Source organism: Erigeron canadensis, chromosome 7, assembly GCF_010389155.1.
Source record: "Erigeron canadensis isolate Cc75 chromosome 7, C_canadensis_v1, whole genome shotgun sequence".
NCBI lineage: Eukaryota > Viridiplantae > Streptophyta > Magnoliopsida > Asterales > Asteraceae > Erigeron > Erigeron canadensis.
The window spans coordinates 20,824,180-20,838,427 of record NC_057767.1 but is presented as its reverse complement, the minus strand read 5'-3'; the positions used below and the strand labels follow the sequence as shown (position 1 = coordinate 20,838,427).

Sequence of the window (14,248 nt, the reverse complement as noted above, 5' to 3'; positions counted from 1 at the left end):
AGAGATCGTGTTAAACCTTTATTTGAGAAAAAGTTTAAGTATGGGAAAAGGAAGTAAAACGATCTAAAAGAGATCATTTTAAGTTTCTCATGTGAGAGAAAAAAATGTTTAAGTATTTGGAAAGAAAAGGTAAAACGATCTAAAAGAGATCGTTTTAGATTTTGTTGAAAAATTTTGAAGTGAAGAAAAATGAAACGATCTAATTTAGATCGTTTTGGAAAAATTTTGAGAAAAACTTCACTTCTATTTGAAAGGTTTTCTAACACTTAAAAGATATAAAGTGAAATCAAATTCATGATTTCTCCTTACACTTAAAAGTATCAAATTTGAGCGAACCAAATTCATAAGAATTCAGTTACCCATCAATCGAATTCCAAACTTCATTCTCAAACCACACAGCGTTCAGACCCAAGAACGATCCAAATTAGATCGTTTTGGTCTCAGTCTCAAGGATTTAACAAAGAAATAACATGAAGAAAATAGAAAATGTGAATGGTAAACTTATTTTACTTCCAAGTCGTTTAGAAACCAAAACGATCTAAATTTAGATCGTTTTAGGATCAAACAACTCTAAAATAAAATATTTTTGCCAAACACTTTTCAGTTAACCAGGCATACATCAATATTCACATTCAATGGATCAAACTGCAACTTGAGCATGGCATAACATTCATCCCTAGCAAAACTAACAATATCATAGCACAACATATCTGAACAGAAACTCATTAATCCATTTAAACATACTCTGATCAACTTTATTTTCAAGAACAGGGTGGGAAGGGTTTTTAAATTTTCAAAAACATCAAACAAAGCATTTAAACATGTAGTAATCATTTACACCTATCCTGAACATGCTTCTATTTCACACAGTTAACACAGAAGTACTAACAGAATCGAGAAATTCAAGAAGAATTGTAAAACTAAAATCTACATTCAAACCGAGATAGTACCTGTGGATGTGATTGAAAGATGATGATGTTATAGAAAGAAATGATCACAGAACGATTTGGAACAAGACCCTTAACTTCTTTTGATGATTAGAAACAAAAAGTTTTTATCAAGATTTTTGGTGAGAGAGTTAGAATTACGGGTAAATGTTAATAGATAAGAAAGAAAAATTAATCTTTCCCTCCTTAAAGAGAAAGAAAAGAAAATGGGTCAGGTATGGCTGATTGGATCGGGTTTGGCTATCTGGGTCAGGTATGGTTTGATTGGTATCGGGCTTGACTTGTTTTGGGCTTTTTCTAATAACAGAATTTTGAAACAATACTAAACAAAACAAAAAAAAAAAAATATTTTTGTGAATTTTCAAATTTTCTATTTTTCTATTTTGTTTTTCTAAAATAACAATGAGTTTCTAATCAAATAGTGCAAATATACAAACTCCCCCTCGCTTCATGAATTATCCTTTCTCTCCCCCTCAAACATTGCATGATATAAAACATATTGCACGTAAGCATAGCATCAATGTTTGACAGATAATGAATGAAATTAGAGAGATGGAGGATTTTTACACAACATGCAGAGGAAAGTTAGTAAATTAGTAATTAGCACTTATTTGAGATAGTTTCTTTGATCAGAAACTCATTCCAGGATCATGTGTTGAATGTCTTCCAAAGTGGAAGAACGTAGCACAGACCTTTATTACTTACAAAAAAAATTAAGTTGTTTTTGGTACCCACTGTTGTATGGGTCCTTTTGGGTTAGAAAAATTGATCATGGTATTGTTTGAAGATTTGGAATTCTGTTTCTTTGGAGTTTTGACAGTGAACCATCCATACTGATCCCTATAAATAGTTATACCCTTAGATGTGTCTTTTGTGAGGAAAACTTGACTAGTTTTTGACATCTTGGATATTGGACTATTTTTAGAGATAGTTTTAAGAGCAGAGGTTCTAGAAACAGATGAAACATGAACCTTAATGGTGTCCTTTCCTTTGTCAGTTGGTGCAATCTGACTTTTGAGTGAGTAAAATGAAGTTGGAGCAATCTTAGATTTAGATTCCTTCTTTGATTCAACTTTAGGCTTTTTGAAAGAAAGTTGTTTAACTCCCTTTTAAATTTTTGATTGACTTTTTGGTTGAGAACCAGTTTTGGTAGTCATCTTTTCAATCAATGCTTTTGCTTTAGCCTTAAAATTTTCAGGAATCTCAATTTTATGCTCTAAAATCACTTTACTTTTGTCATTTGGTGTTATCACAGGGGTTCAAAAGAAAGTACCTTTTTGACAGAAGCAAGACGTTTAGTCTTCAAAGCTTGAATTTTTTCTTCAATCTTGAGAAATGATGATAGCATTGTTGTGGACATATCTTGGATTTCTTTAGAAGAGATGCAATCATCCTGCAATACTTTTGTAGAATTCTCACTCCCATTGGATGGAGTGGAACAATCATCAGAATTATGATTGATTATCATATGGGTAGGAGTGGTCTCACTTACCTTTGGGAAATAATCTTGAGTTTTCAGATGTTCAATGACCTTTTGTTGAGACTCAACTTTTTGTTTTAGGTTTTCAATTTCTTTTTCCAATATGGTAGTTGGAATATAAGCTCTGTGGGAAATTGATTTGGAAGACTTTTGTTGAGACTCATTTTGTTTCACTGAAATGTTGTCTATTTCTTCTAACTCATAAATTGATCTGTTATGAGTTTTCTTGTAAGAATCATTAAGAGCAACATAATCAATGTTTATTTGAGTTGGTTTTGGTCTTTCAACATCATCTGACTCAAAATCATCCTCAGATGGTCTGATGAATTCTTGTATCATGTCAAGGCGAAGAAATTTTTCATCATACAAAGCACCAAGATCTTCTTTTTGAATTTTCTCTAAATGTGCTGGATTCTCACAACCTAAACCAAAAAGAAGTTCTGATTTATCAATCTTTGATTTGTTGTAATAAGTAGTGAAATCTAAGAAAGGATTTTGTTCTATTTTGTAAATTTTCTCTTGGTAGAACAAAATGTTTGCTTTCAAATCTTCAACTTGTTTTTGAAGAGTTTCAATTTCAACTCCTTTGAGAAAACAAGAACTGTTTAAGTCAGAAATCTGTCTTTCATGTTTTTCACAATTTGGTCTCATATCTTTCATTTTGTTTGTGAGAAACTTAACATCTGCTTGTCTTGCATTTGCTCTTATCCATTCATTGGTTTTCTCAAGCTGTAGGGTCTCAATGGTTTGCTTGAGTGAATGGACAGTTTTTTCAAGGTCTTGAGATTTATTGGTTAAATGTGCATTGGGTGAAACAACTTGAGAACTGTTGCTTGACAAATGCATTTCTTTCAAAGATTCATAGTTAACTTTGAGAGCATCATGAGCTATTGAGAGTTGAGAAAAAGCTTCTTGTTTAGCTTTATTCAAATTTGTCTTCAAAGTATGATTTTGCATTGTCAAAGTATCAGCAGTTGTTTGAAGAGACAAGTAATCAGTTTGAGTAAAAACTTGTACCTCTCTTGATGAAAAGTCTGAATTGATGTTGATTGTTGTCATTTGAAATGATTGATTTAAAAAAAATTGATTTAGAAAATGAAATTAGAAATTTAGATCTTTTTAGATTTTTGAAAAAAATTCTAAGTATTGAAAAATGAAAACAGAACGATCTAAATTAGATCGTTTTAGAAAAGAGATTTTCTAAGTGATGAAGAATAAAGACGAAAGAAGAAGGAAAAGAAAAAAAATGAAATGTTTTTAAAAGAGATCGTTTTAAGGAATTGTAATGAAAAGTTAGAACGATCTAAATTTAGATCGTTTTAACAATTTGGGTGAAAAATTTTCTAAGTATGAAAACTTTGAAAAATTTGGGCAGAGTAACACAATGATTTGGAAGTTTTTGAGCAAAACCAATCTCAAGGAGATCAGTTACCCAAGGAAGTGTGTGATTCCTAATCACAACAACTTCAGAATCACGATCCACACATCACACAATTCACACAGAATTATATAAGCTAGAACGATCTAAATTAGATCGTTTTAACTTCAAAATGGTTTTTGATACAAAATGAGATCGTTTTAGTTCCTCCAACAAAGATCGTTTTGTAATACCTGCACATATAAACAGAATCAGATAAAACAAATGGTTTTTGATACAAAATAGATCAATTCTCACTCAGTTTTGAGAATTAGGATGTGATCCAAACATCAAAATGCTCAGAAAATGATCGCGCACAATCCTAAAAACAATTCCATATCTCAAATCAACTTATTTGTGAAAATCAAAGTTTGATCAAATTTTCGAAAATTTTGATTTTTACTCAAAACTTTGAATTTGATTCTGAAACTTAACAGAATATTTTGAAATATGATTTGGAAAGTATTAGTGAACAAAAGCTAGAAAATTGAACAGAAATTGAATGTAAATTGTTGAAGAACAGAAATGGCGGTAAAAAGGTTCTTTGAACACGTAGAAGCAGAATTTGAACAGAATTCAATGAATATGTATTGAATCTGTCCTGGATCGTCAACAGATTGTTGTTTTGCTCTGATACCACATGTAATATTTCAGAAATCGTTCGTGTTCGGGTGCGAAAGTAAGGTGATTAACAATGGTGGATGTGTGTGTGTGTTAGTGTGTGTATTGAGAGAGACAGAAAAGTGTGTGTGGAAAGCTTGGAAATATATTTTGCAATTATGATCAAAAGGTTACAAAAGGTTAAGGCTTGAGGGGTATTTATACTCTAAGTAAATACAAAAGCTCCCCCTCAACCTTATATTACATATACAAATTAACAAAGATAATGAAATACAACTAAGCACTATTTTGAATTTCTAACAGGCTCTGATACCAATTGTAAATCCCTTTGCCACGGGATCACACGAGATTAAGTAACTAATGTATAAGTGCGGAAAATCTTATACAAAAGCAATCAACAACACAAATACGAATATGAATAAACTGGAACCGTATATTACTTCAGTAAATGCAATTACAAGTAAATACCAAGTTCCTGAACACGAGAATACGAAAGAAACAAAAGCTAGAAGATTTTTCTTAAGCATAAGGATTAATCTTCTATTTATACTAAAACTAATGGACTTAGACGGACCTAGAATATCATGGACCAAAGCCCATTTCGGATATCAGGTCAAAGGTCGAGCTCGACCTAGTCAATGGTCGAGCTTGACTTGGTTAACAGTCAAGGTTGACTTTATTATACGCGAAAACTTAACGTTTATTAGAAGTACATATTCAATAGACTCAAGACAAACTTCTATAATGATGTTGTCACCCGGAAATGCACCAACACATAGCAATTAGTTTCTCAGCTTCTGAACATTCTTGGTTATGGAGTAAACCAAAAAGTCCAGGGAGATCAAGATCTTGATACACATAATTTAATTTTACAGAAGAGATATAATTATTCCATTTAGGTGGTAGAGAATCAAGAAATTTGGTTTTCAACACATCAGTTTTCTTAGTAATTCCAACAGCAGCTAAATCATTTACTAAAGCATTAAAGCGGATATGAGTGTCAGTCAAGGATTCATTTCTCAATGACAAAAATCTCTCATACCTCCTAGTGAGAGTAGTAATGGTGGATTCCATGGAGGTAGAGCAACCTTCAAACATGATAGTCAATGTACCCCACATTTTCTTTGTTGTAGAACACATTTTGATTGAATGGTAAATGTCTTTAGGCACAGCTTGAACAATGAAGTTACGTGCCTTCACATCCAAGTTGGCTAATCTCCTATCCTCATCCCCCCAATCTGCCTTGTCCTTAACAATGGATTTAACTGTGGCAGGAATGGTTGGGTGACCTTCCCTGACCACAGCGTCAATCACAACAGTCGATGTAGGAACATAAGGACCATTCACAAGGATGTCAGGCATATTGTTGTCAATGGATTCAAGGAACAAAGACATACGACCTTTCCACCCACTGAAATCATCTTTATCAAACGTGGGTGGTCGGGTAGAAGAACCATTATCTACAATAGATGACATTATGCTTTACACTTAAGGAAAATAAGCAAGGATCAAGTCAAGTCAATTTTTAACCCTTGCTCTGATACCACTTATTGTGTCCCAAAGATGTAGCAGAATACCAAAGTATAATGTACACAAATAGTTGTAGAGGGGGTGAATACAACTTTTCGTTTTTCCTTAACTAACTTATAAGAAAATAGTTTTAGAGATTCATAAAGATAGATATAACTTAATGCAGTAAGTAGGAATCAATAAAACAGTAAAGCAGAATAAACATTTTTGAACACAGATTGCGTTTTTCAAATGTAATCCTTTATTAAGATTTAAGCTATACAAAGAATTACAGGATTGTTGCGGAAATAAGATAACCTACAATATCTAAACAACCCTATGAAATGACAAACAACAATCCAAAAGTTCTGGCTCAAGAGAAGCAGCCCATGCTAACTTCTCACAGGCCAAGCTGTGTGTAAAAGCAGAGAACTTGTGTGAAGAATGATTCAAAGGAGTGTCACTATATGCCTTCAAGGATTGAAGCTTTTATAGGCGAAAGCTTCAATAACTCTTGGTGTCCAAATATGCCACGTATATAAATTATGTTGGATGATCAGGGAATATTGGAACGTGCCTTCATCGTACTTGTGGTCCCCAAAACCTGCAGCACGTCATTTTGATCATCCAATGAGAGTATGGACACACATATGTAAATAAACCACCAACCCAGATTCTAGGAACCTTCCTAGTCACATCATACGTCCTTATCAACAAATCCAGGCTGTAATATTCACTAATTGTTAGACACAGATTGCTCGTTTGTCAAGAGCAAATCTATCTAAGTGTTTCCAAGCTGACTGCTAATCCCAAGCTGTCTTCCACCAACAACTTGATCTTCTATCTTCAATCCTCCTCTTTGATTTGGACTGAATGCTGTAACCATTACAATATATGAAGCATGATCTGGGTCAGTTACAGATCGCAAGCTGTGTCAGCTTAGTCTGACCCAGATCAGATTACAAGAACCAAAAAGATTACTAAGTGTTTGTATATCAGATTTGTCATCACCAAATTTACAAATAGCATTGGGACTCAATAAGTTACGTGATCGAGTGACGCACAACTGTCTTTGAGGCGCTCTAGTCGAACACATTTGGAAATTGCCACAAAAGCATTGACAACGTTGAAGGTTTTTTTTAAAAAAAAAATAATAATGTAAAAGTTTTATCGTGTTATTTTTTTATTCTAGATGTAATTTGTTTTAATTTTATAAATGTACTGTTTATATTTAATAAAAGTGAGTTTATTTTATTATAGGATTAATATAAAATATAATAAAAGTTGGAAGAAAGGGAAGGTAGCCTAATAACAATTTTAGAAAGGGAGAGTCTATTTATACATCATTTACTGTCATCTACACACCGCTCATACGCCCATTTCGTGTAGAACTCCCCGTTTTAGTGTCAAAAACGACCCGTATGAAGTTAAACGGGGAAAAAATGGTGTGTAAATAATTTTGCATCTTTCACTGACCTGTCAGAGTCTGACAACTTAGTTTCAGCATACATTAAAAAGTAATATGGACCGTCACATATTTAAAATGGTGGATATTTTATATTTAAAGAAAAAAAAAAGAATAGAAAACAAAATGTGTCCATGTGTTTTCACTATTTATCACTTATGGTCCCTCTTCCTTAATATTTTGCAATATTAATCACTTACCATCCCCACGTTAATACCATCAATAGGTGTCCCATAATTATCCATATACTATAAAACGGAGAGTATTTTACCTGGCTAATATAATACCGTCCGTATTAGATAAATGACATAAAAAGCAAACAAATAGGTGTCCCATAATTATTCGTATAATATAAAATGGAGAGTATTTATGGCTGCTAGCCCATATTATATAAAACGACATAAAAAGCAACATTTTTTATATAAAAAAAATCAAATAAACTTGATATGCTACGGGTCAATATGCTTCTCAAATGGGGCTATTGGGCCTTATGGGCCAAATTATGTTTATCATTTGTATAAATAGGTCAAATGGGTTGTATATGCACATCTTTTACTCGAATGGGTCTTTTGGGCCTAGTGGGCCTCACTCGTTTGATATCTCATGGGCCAAATGGGTTGTATGTGCTCGCCTTTCACTCGAATGGGCCTAGTGGGCCAAATTATGTTCATCATTTGTATAAATAGGTCAAGTGGATTATATGTGCTTGTCTTTCAATCGAATAGGCCTGTTGGGCCTACATACTTGTTTCATATCTCATGTGAGTCATATGCATGTATATATGGATATATGTATATAATATCCAAAAGATCCACACCGTTTGATATCTCATGGGCCGAATGGGTTGTATGTGCTTGACTTTCACTCGATAGGGCCTAGTGGGCCAAATTATGTTCATCAATTGTATAAACGGGTCAAATGGATTATATGTGCTCGCATTTTAATCGAATGGGCCTATTGGGCCTACATATTCGTTTCATATCTCACGTGAGTCGTGCGTCATGTGTATGTATATATGGATATATGTAAGTAAATTCAAAAAATCCACATCGTTTGATATCTCATGGGCCAATTGGGTTGTATGTGCTCGTCTTTTACTCGAATGGGCCTAGTGGGCCAAATTATCTTCATCATTTGTATAAACGGGTCAAATGGATTATATGTCCCCGTCTTTCAATCGAATGGGCCTATTGGGCCTACATGCTCGTTTCATATCTTATGTGAGTCGTGTGTATGTATATATGGATATATGTATGTAATTTTCAAAAGATCCACATCGTTTGATATCTCATGGGTCAAATGGGTTGTATGTGCTCATCTTTCACTCGATATGGCCTAGTGGGCCAAATTATGTTCAGCAATTGTATAAACGGGTCAAATGGATTATATGTGCTCGTATTTTAATCGAATAGGCCTATTGGGCCTACATATTCGTTTCGTATCTCATGTGAGTCGTGTGTTTTTATATATGGATATATGTATGTAAATTTAAAAGATCCACATCGTTTGATATTTGATGGGCCTAATGGGTTATATGTGCTCGTCTTTCACTTGAATGGGCCTAGTGGGCCAAATTATGTTCATCATTTGTATAAATGGGTCAAATGGATTATATGTGTTCGTCTTTCAATCAAATGAGTGTACATACTCATTTCATATCTCATGTGAGTCGTGTGCATGTATATATGGATATATGTATGTAATTTCCAGAAGATCCACATCGTTTGATATCTTATGGGCCAAATGGGTTGTATGTGCTCGTCTTTCACTCGATAGGGCCTAGTGGGCCAAATTATGTTCAGCAATTAACAGGTCAAATGGATTATATGTGGTCGTATTTTAATCGAATGGGCCTATTGGGCCTACATACTCGTTTCATATCTCATGTGAGTCGTGTGTATGTATATATGGATATATGTATGTAATTTCCAAAAGATCCAGATCGTTTGATATCTCATGGGCTAATTGGGTTGTATGTGCTCGTCTTTCACTCGATAGGGCCTAGTAGGCCAAATTATGTTCTTGAACCGTATAAATGGGTCAAATGGATTATATGTGATTGTCTTTCAATCGAATGGGCCTATTGGGCCAACATACTCGTTTCAAATGCGTTGTATGTGCTTGTCTTACATAAAACGGGATGTTTTGTGTACATAAGTTAGTATGAGCATGGCACACTACCGTGTATGTGCGATAAAGATTCTCCAGAAGTCTGGTAAAGCCATCTCCAGGTTGATGTATGAGCATGGCACACTACCGTGGCAGGGACCGGAGCCGTTGATCATGCCAGCGCCATTTCCAGGAGTACGGATTGAGCAGGTGCCTGTGAGGCCTCTGCACGATAGGGATGCCGACAATCAGGTGGACCCCCCACCACCATATCGCCCGCGACGCTACTATCAGGTTGCCAGCTCCCTGAAGACACGACACATGAGCTTCAACATCTAGCATCTCGACTCAGGAGTATGAAGCACGTTGTGGCTAGTCTGGAGTGGATGATGACCACGACGCATGCTCGTATACAATAGATGTGTCGTTTGCTGACCCCGGGGCCAAATGGTCCATTCCCGATGACACCACCTCCCAGTCCTCGTGCTACTATTGCTCCATGACATATTGTTGGTCCACTCTTCCCCCAGATATGCCTACTTTTGTTGCTTCACCACCGGGTTTTACTCCTACTCTTAGTTCTCCATTTATTTAGCAGGCTTATGATGATCCACATGCGACTGCTACTGTTCCACCTCTGAGTCCTGGTCATATTGTTCCACCTCAGTCTTCTACTTGTGTGAGTTGTCCTACTCTTAGTGATCCACCGACTCCTTATTCTCCACCTGGTTTTGAGCCTATTGCTTCACCTGTGAGTTTTGAGCCTACTGCTCCACTCAATCCTGATTTTACTACCCCACAAGAGAGCCCTGATGATGGACTACGATGTATTTGATGTTATGCGTACTTTTTAGGACTATCATTGTGATATATTATGATTTGTTATGTTTACTTTTTAGAAACTATGACGTTGTATGTATTATGTAATATTTTGCGTTTTAATGGCTAGGAACTATGACGATTTGTGTATTATGTAATATTTTATGTTTTAATGGCTAAGAACTATAATGATGTGTGTATTATGTAATATTTTGTGTTTTAATGGCCCGTCTAATCTGTGTTTGGTTTATTATTTATGGTTGTGTTTTTGTGTTTGAAAAATAATTGTGTTAACAAGTTATTTCTCATAGGTGAAAATGTGAAATGTGACAAAATTATTTTAAGGTATACATTTATACTGTCAAACGTATTAGTTAATACAGGAGATTATCAGGAGGTGAATACCTTATGCCGTGAGATTAGAAAGAGTTTTTTATGTTAAAATATCAAGTACTTTACAATTATTAAAATTTTTTGAAAAAACTTATAATAAACTTATATAATAAACGTATCAGTTAATACATAGAAATTTTTATGTTAAAATATCAAGTATTTTAAAATTATTAAATTTTTTTAAAAAAACTTATAATAAGCTTTGTATCACATACACGCTCATATCAACGATTTCGTATATTATTAAAAAGATTAGAGGGAAACCTAAATTTCGCTGTTATAAAAAATTATAATAAGGTTTTCAACTAACTAAAATACCCCGTTTTATAGCATATAGATAATAAAAGACACCTATTGATGGAGAATTAAATGGAGTTAAAAGACGTGACGGTTGTGTTACACTTTTAGTATAGTAAGGATGGACAATACAAAATCTTAACAAGGAGGGGGTGATAAGTGATAATTCCCTGAAAATGCAGGGGAACTTTATGTATTTGACTCATTTATATATAACAAATTAATTATCTCTTTTTTTATATAAAACTCCCCGTTTTAAATCATATACACCATTTTGTTGATTATGAAGTGTCATTCTCTGACATCAGTGCAATAGTACAGAGTTATTTACACACCGTTTTTTACCCCGTTTTACTTTATACGGGCCGTTTTCATCACCAAAACAGGGAGTACTACATAAAACGGGCCGTATGAATGGTGTGTTAATCGACCGTTGCCGGTGTGTAAGTAGTAACACCCTTTTAGAAAATAGTTGATTTATTCATCCAAAATTCCAAATGGCCTGCCGTCCACTCATTGAGGTAAGTAAGTGTGTAGGGAATTACTCATTAATCCCAAGATGGTCTTCGTCAATCAGTCGTTTTCCTTTTGATATAAAAGTAAATTGAATGTCATTCATTTTGTTCACATACAAAAAAGCAAGCAAGCAGCAGACGCATAGAGATCCACCATTATCACTTTGCAAGTACATATTGAATTTTATTATGATCCATAAATGAAAGTAACTTCATATTTCTTGCAATATGCTAATTATATTTGTATGGCTAAGTACTTATATCTATACTTCTTCATCTTCAAGTTGTAATTAACCTAAGACTATATATATGATGAGAAAAGTGAGTATATGCCTGATAGACATTTAAACTTGGGTGTAAAATCCCTCACATACTAATTTTATTTTATAGTATATATATAAATAATTGCCCCTTGTTTTCTAAAGTGAGTATGTGAGGGTTGTATACCCAAGCATAGGTGTATAACAGCCGTATACTCACTTTTCTCGTATATATAATATTTGTATGATTGGCTTGCAATAGGCTTCTTAGTTGTGAAATACATACTACTTTTTGATCAATATCTTTGTGCAAGTATGTATATTAGTAGTTGTTCAATTAAGATGGTTTATAAGTGAAGATGCTATATATAATTAGTAAAGTTTAATTAGTTAGGAAATATATGTCAATGTTCCTTCAAAATATAAATGAAGTGATCATGTTATGCTATTGTAGTTAAAATTATATTTTCATTTCAATGATGTTCCTATGCAAATACAAAATTTGATTTCCTACTCATTTCTCATATCAGCTTTTCTATCATTAACATTATATCAGTTTCTTTAACATCACCAAACGGCAAACATCATTTTATTTTTATTTTTAATTTGTCTAAACCTAACGTGCCCGTAATAAGTTTCATCACAAGGGCATACTCTTTCTAAAACGTGTGTTTATATCTCGTTTTCCAGGAAGAATGCCATTTCAAAAGTTGACTTTGTCTACCATTTAATAGTTGACTTTAAAAGTCGTCATTCAGGGGTCCATCTCTGGTTCCAGGAAGTTTTCAGGAAGACCGCTAGTATATACATATAATTAATGTTCATCTTTTTTACTATTTCCATCCATCAATGATGTCTTTTGATGCTAGCGAAGGCTTGGAGTCTGAACCTTCCACCTCCACCTATAGATCCATAGTTCAATGGTTACAACCATGCCGTAAATTCAAATTGGATGAAGTTCTTTCAGCAACAGAAAACTTCAATGAATCTTTAGTGATTGGTAGTGGCGGCTTTGGAAAAGTGTACAAAGGTAAAGTTATTATTGGAACTCGTCATATTGTAGCTGCTATTAAACGATTAGATATGAAGTCAGATCAAGGGCCAGCAGAGTTCTGGGCAGAAGTCGAGATGCTTTCCAAGTTACGTCACTCTCATCTAGTGTCTCTCTTTGGTTATTGTAACTATGAGAGAGAAATGATACTTATATATGAGTATATGCCGAATGGAACACTTGAAGATCATCTCCATAAACTCCACACCTGTCTTTCTTGGGTTGATCGGCTAAAGATTTGTATTGGTGCCGCCCGTGGGTTAGACTACCTCCACACTGGTACTAGTATTGAGTTTGGTGTTATACACCGAGATGTCAAGAGCTCAAATATTTTGTTACACAAAAGCTGGGAAGCTAAAATTTCAGATTTTGGGTTGTCCCGAATAAGCCCAACGAATCAACTACGCACTTATGTCAACACTCTTGTAAAAGGCACTTTTGGATATCTTGATCCAAACTATTTCGCCACTGGAAAGCTGACAAGGAAGTCTGATGTGTATGCTTTTGGGGTGGTATTGTTTGAAGTGTTGTGTCGGAAGCAACCACTGGATAGGAGTCTTGAATACGGTTTAGCCGCATTGGCACAGGACTCGATCAAAAAAGGTCATTTAAAGAGTATAGTTGATTCTGATATAAGGGGTGAAATATCCCCAAAATGTTTGAAGGGGTTTGCTAGAATTGCCGAAAGATGCTTAGAATATCATCCAGAGCATCGTCCTACCATGAAGGAGGTTATATTGAGTCTGGAATCTTTACTAACCTTGCAGTTACAAACTCCAGGCAGGTCGATATTTACAAGAATGATTAATGCGTTTCCCTATAACTCCACCGGTGAAACCCCAGGTATTCCAATGTCCTTTAATTATGTGAGTATGATCAGTCGAACATGTAAGCGTCTATCTTTACATATTATTTATTTATGAGATTCGAAAATCGACATTCCTCAACTTTTTTTAGAATTTTTTAGGATTGATGTTGCCTTAATATATTATATTCAAAATACTTAACCTATGGTATATGCTCAAATCTTTCCCCAACAGTTTGACTCAGTGACTAATACCAACTTTAGCTTATAACTACTACAGTAGTTAATGACTGTTTTTTAATGAATTTATTTTGTGTTATTAGATGCTAAATTCACAAAAAAAATTTCTTCTCACAACAGTGGTATTTCATATCATGTGGAGCTCTTTTGCGTCAGTACTAGATTCCCAAAATTTACAATCTTATATTAGTTTGTTCACATGTGAACATTCACACAAGCATGTATTACTTAATGAGTTTATTGTTTATATGACTTGAAAGTATATTTTTTTTTCCTTCCTAATTTGGTCACTTGTGAATCCTGTGTGGCTGTGTGTGCAC

At 34.3% G+C, this 14,248-nt stretch overlaps 2 protein-coding genes across 3 annotated transcripts in view; both read left to right on the top strand.

The window, feature by feature from the left end:
• The first annotated feature begins 9,608 nt into the window (after positions 1–9,608).
• On the top strand, positions 9,609–10,383 carry LOC122609071 (proline-rich protein 36-like). The gene is made up of 2 exons (XM_043782130.1): positions 9,609–9,842; positions 10,147–10,383. The coding sequence occupies exons 1-2, from the start codon at positions 9,609–9,611 to the stop codon at positions 10,381–10,383; spliced, it is 471 nt and encodes a 156-aa protein (XP_043638065.1).
• Positions 10,384–12,613: 2,230 nt separating this feature from the next.
• The window catches only part of LOC122607814 (protein PSK SIMULATOR 2-like), a 28,199-nt gene continuing 26,564 nt past the window's right edge, over positions 12,614–14,248 (top strand). For both annotated transcript variants that reach the window (XM_043780866.1, XM_043780865.1), the window contains exon 1: positions 12,614–13,726. In XM_043780866.1, coding sequence (XP_043636801.1) covers positions 12,682–13,726 — 1,045 coding nt within the window. In that variant the 5' untranslated portion in view covers positions 12,614–12,681. The remainder of the gene's footprint in view (positions 13,727–14,248) is intronic.

Bases quoted from the DNA above. Each gene is read 5' to 3' on its own strand.
- LOC122609071 (XM_043782130.1), top strand. From the start codon at position 9,609: ATGGCACACTACCGTGTATGTGCGATAAAGATTCTCCAGAAGTCTGGT. The intron at 9,843-10,146 runs GTTGCCAGCTCC...TTTATTTAGCAG, and splicing joins GCCCGCGACGCTACTATCAG to GCTTATGATGATCCACATGC.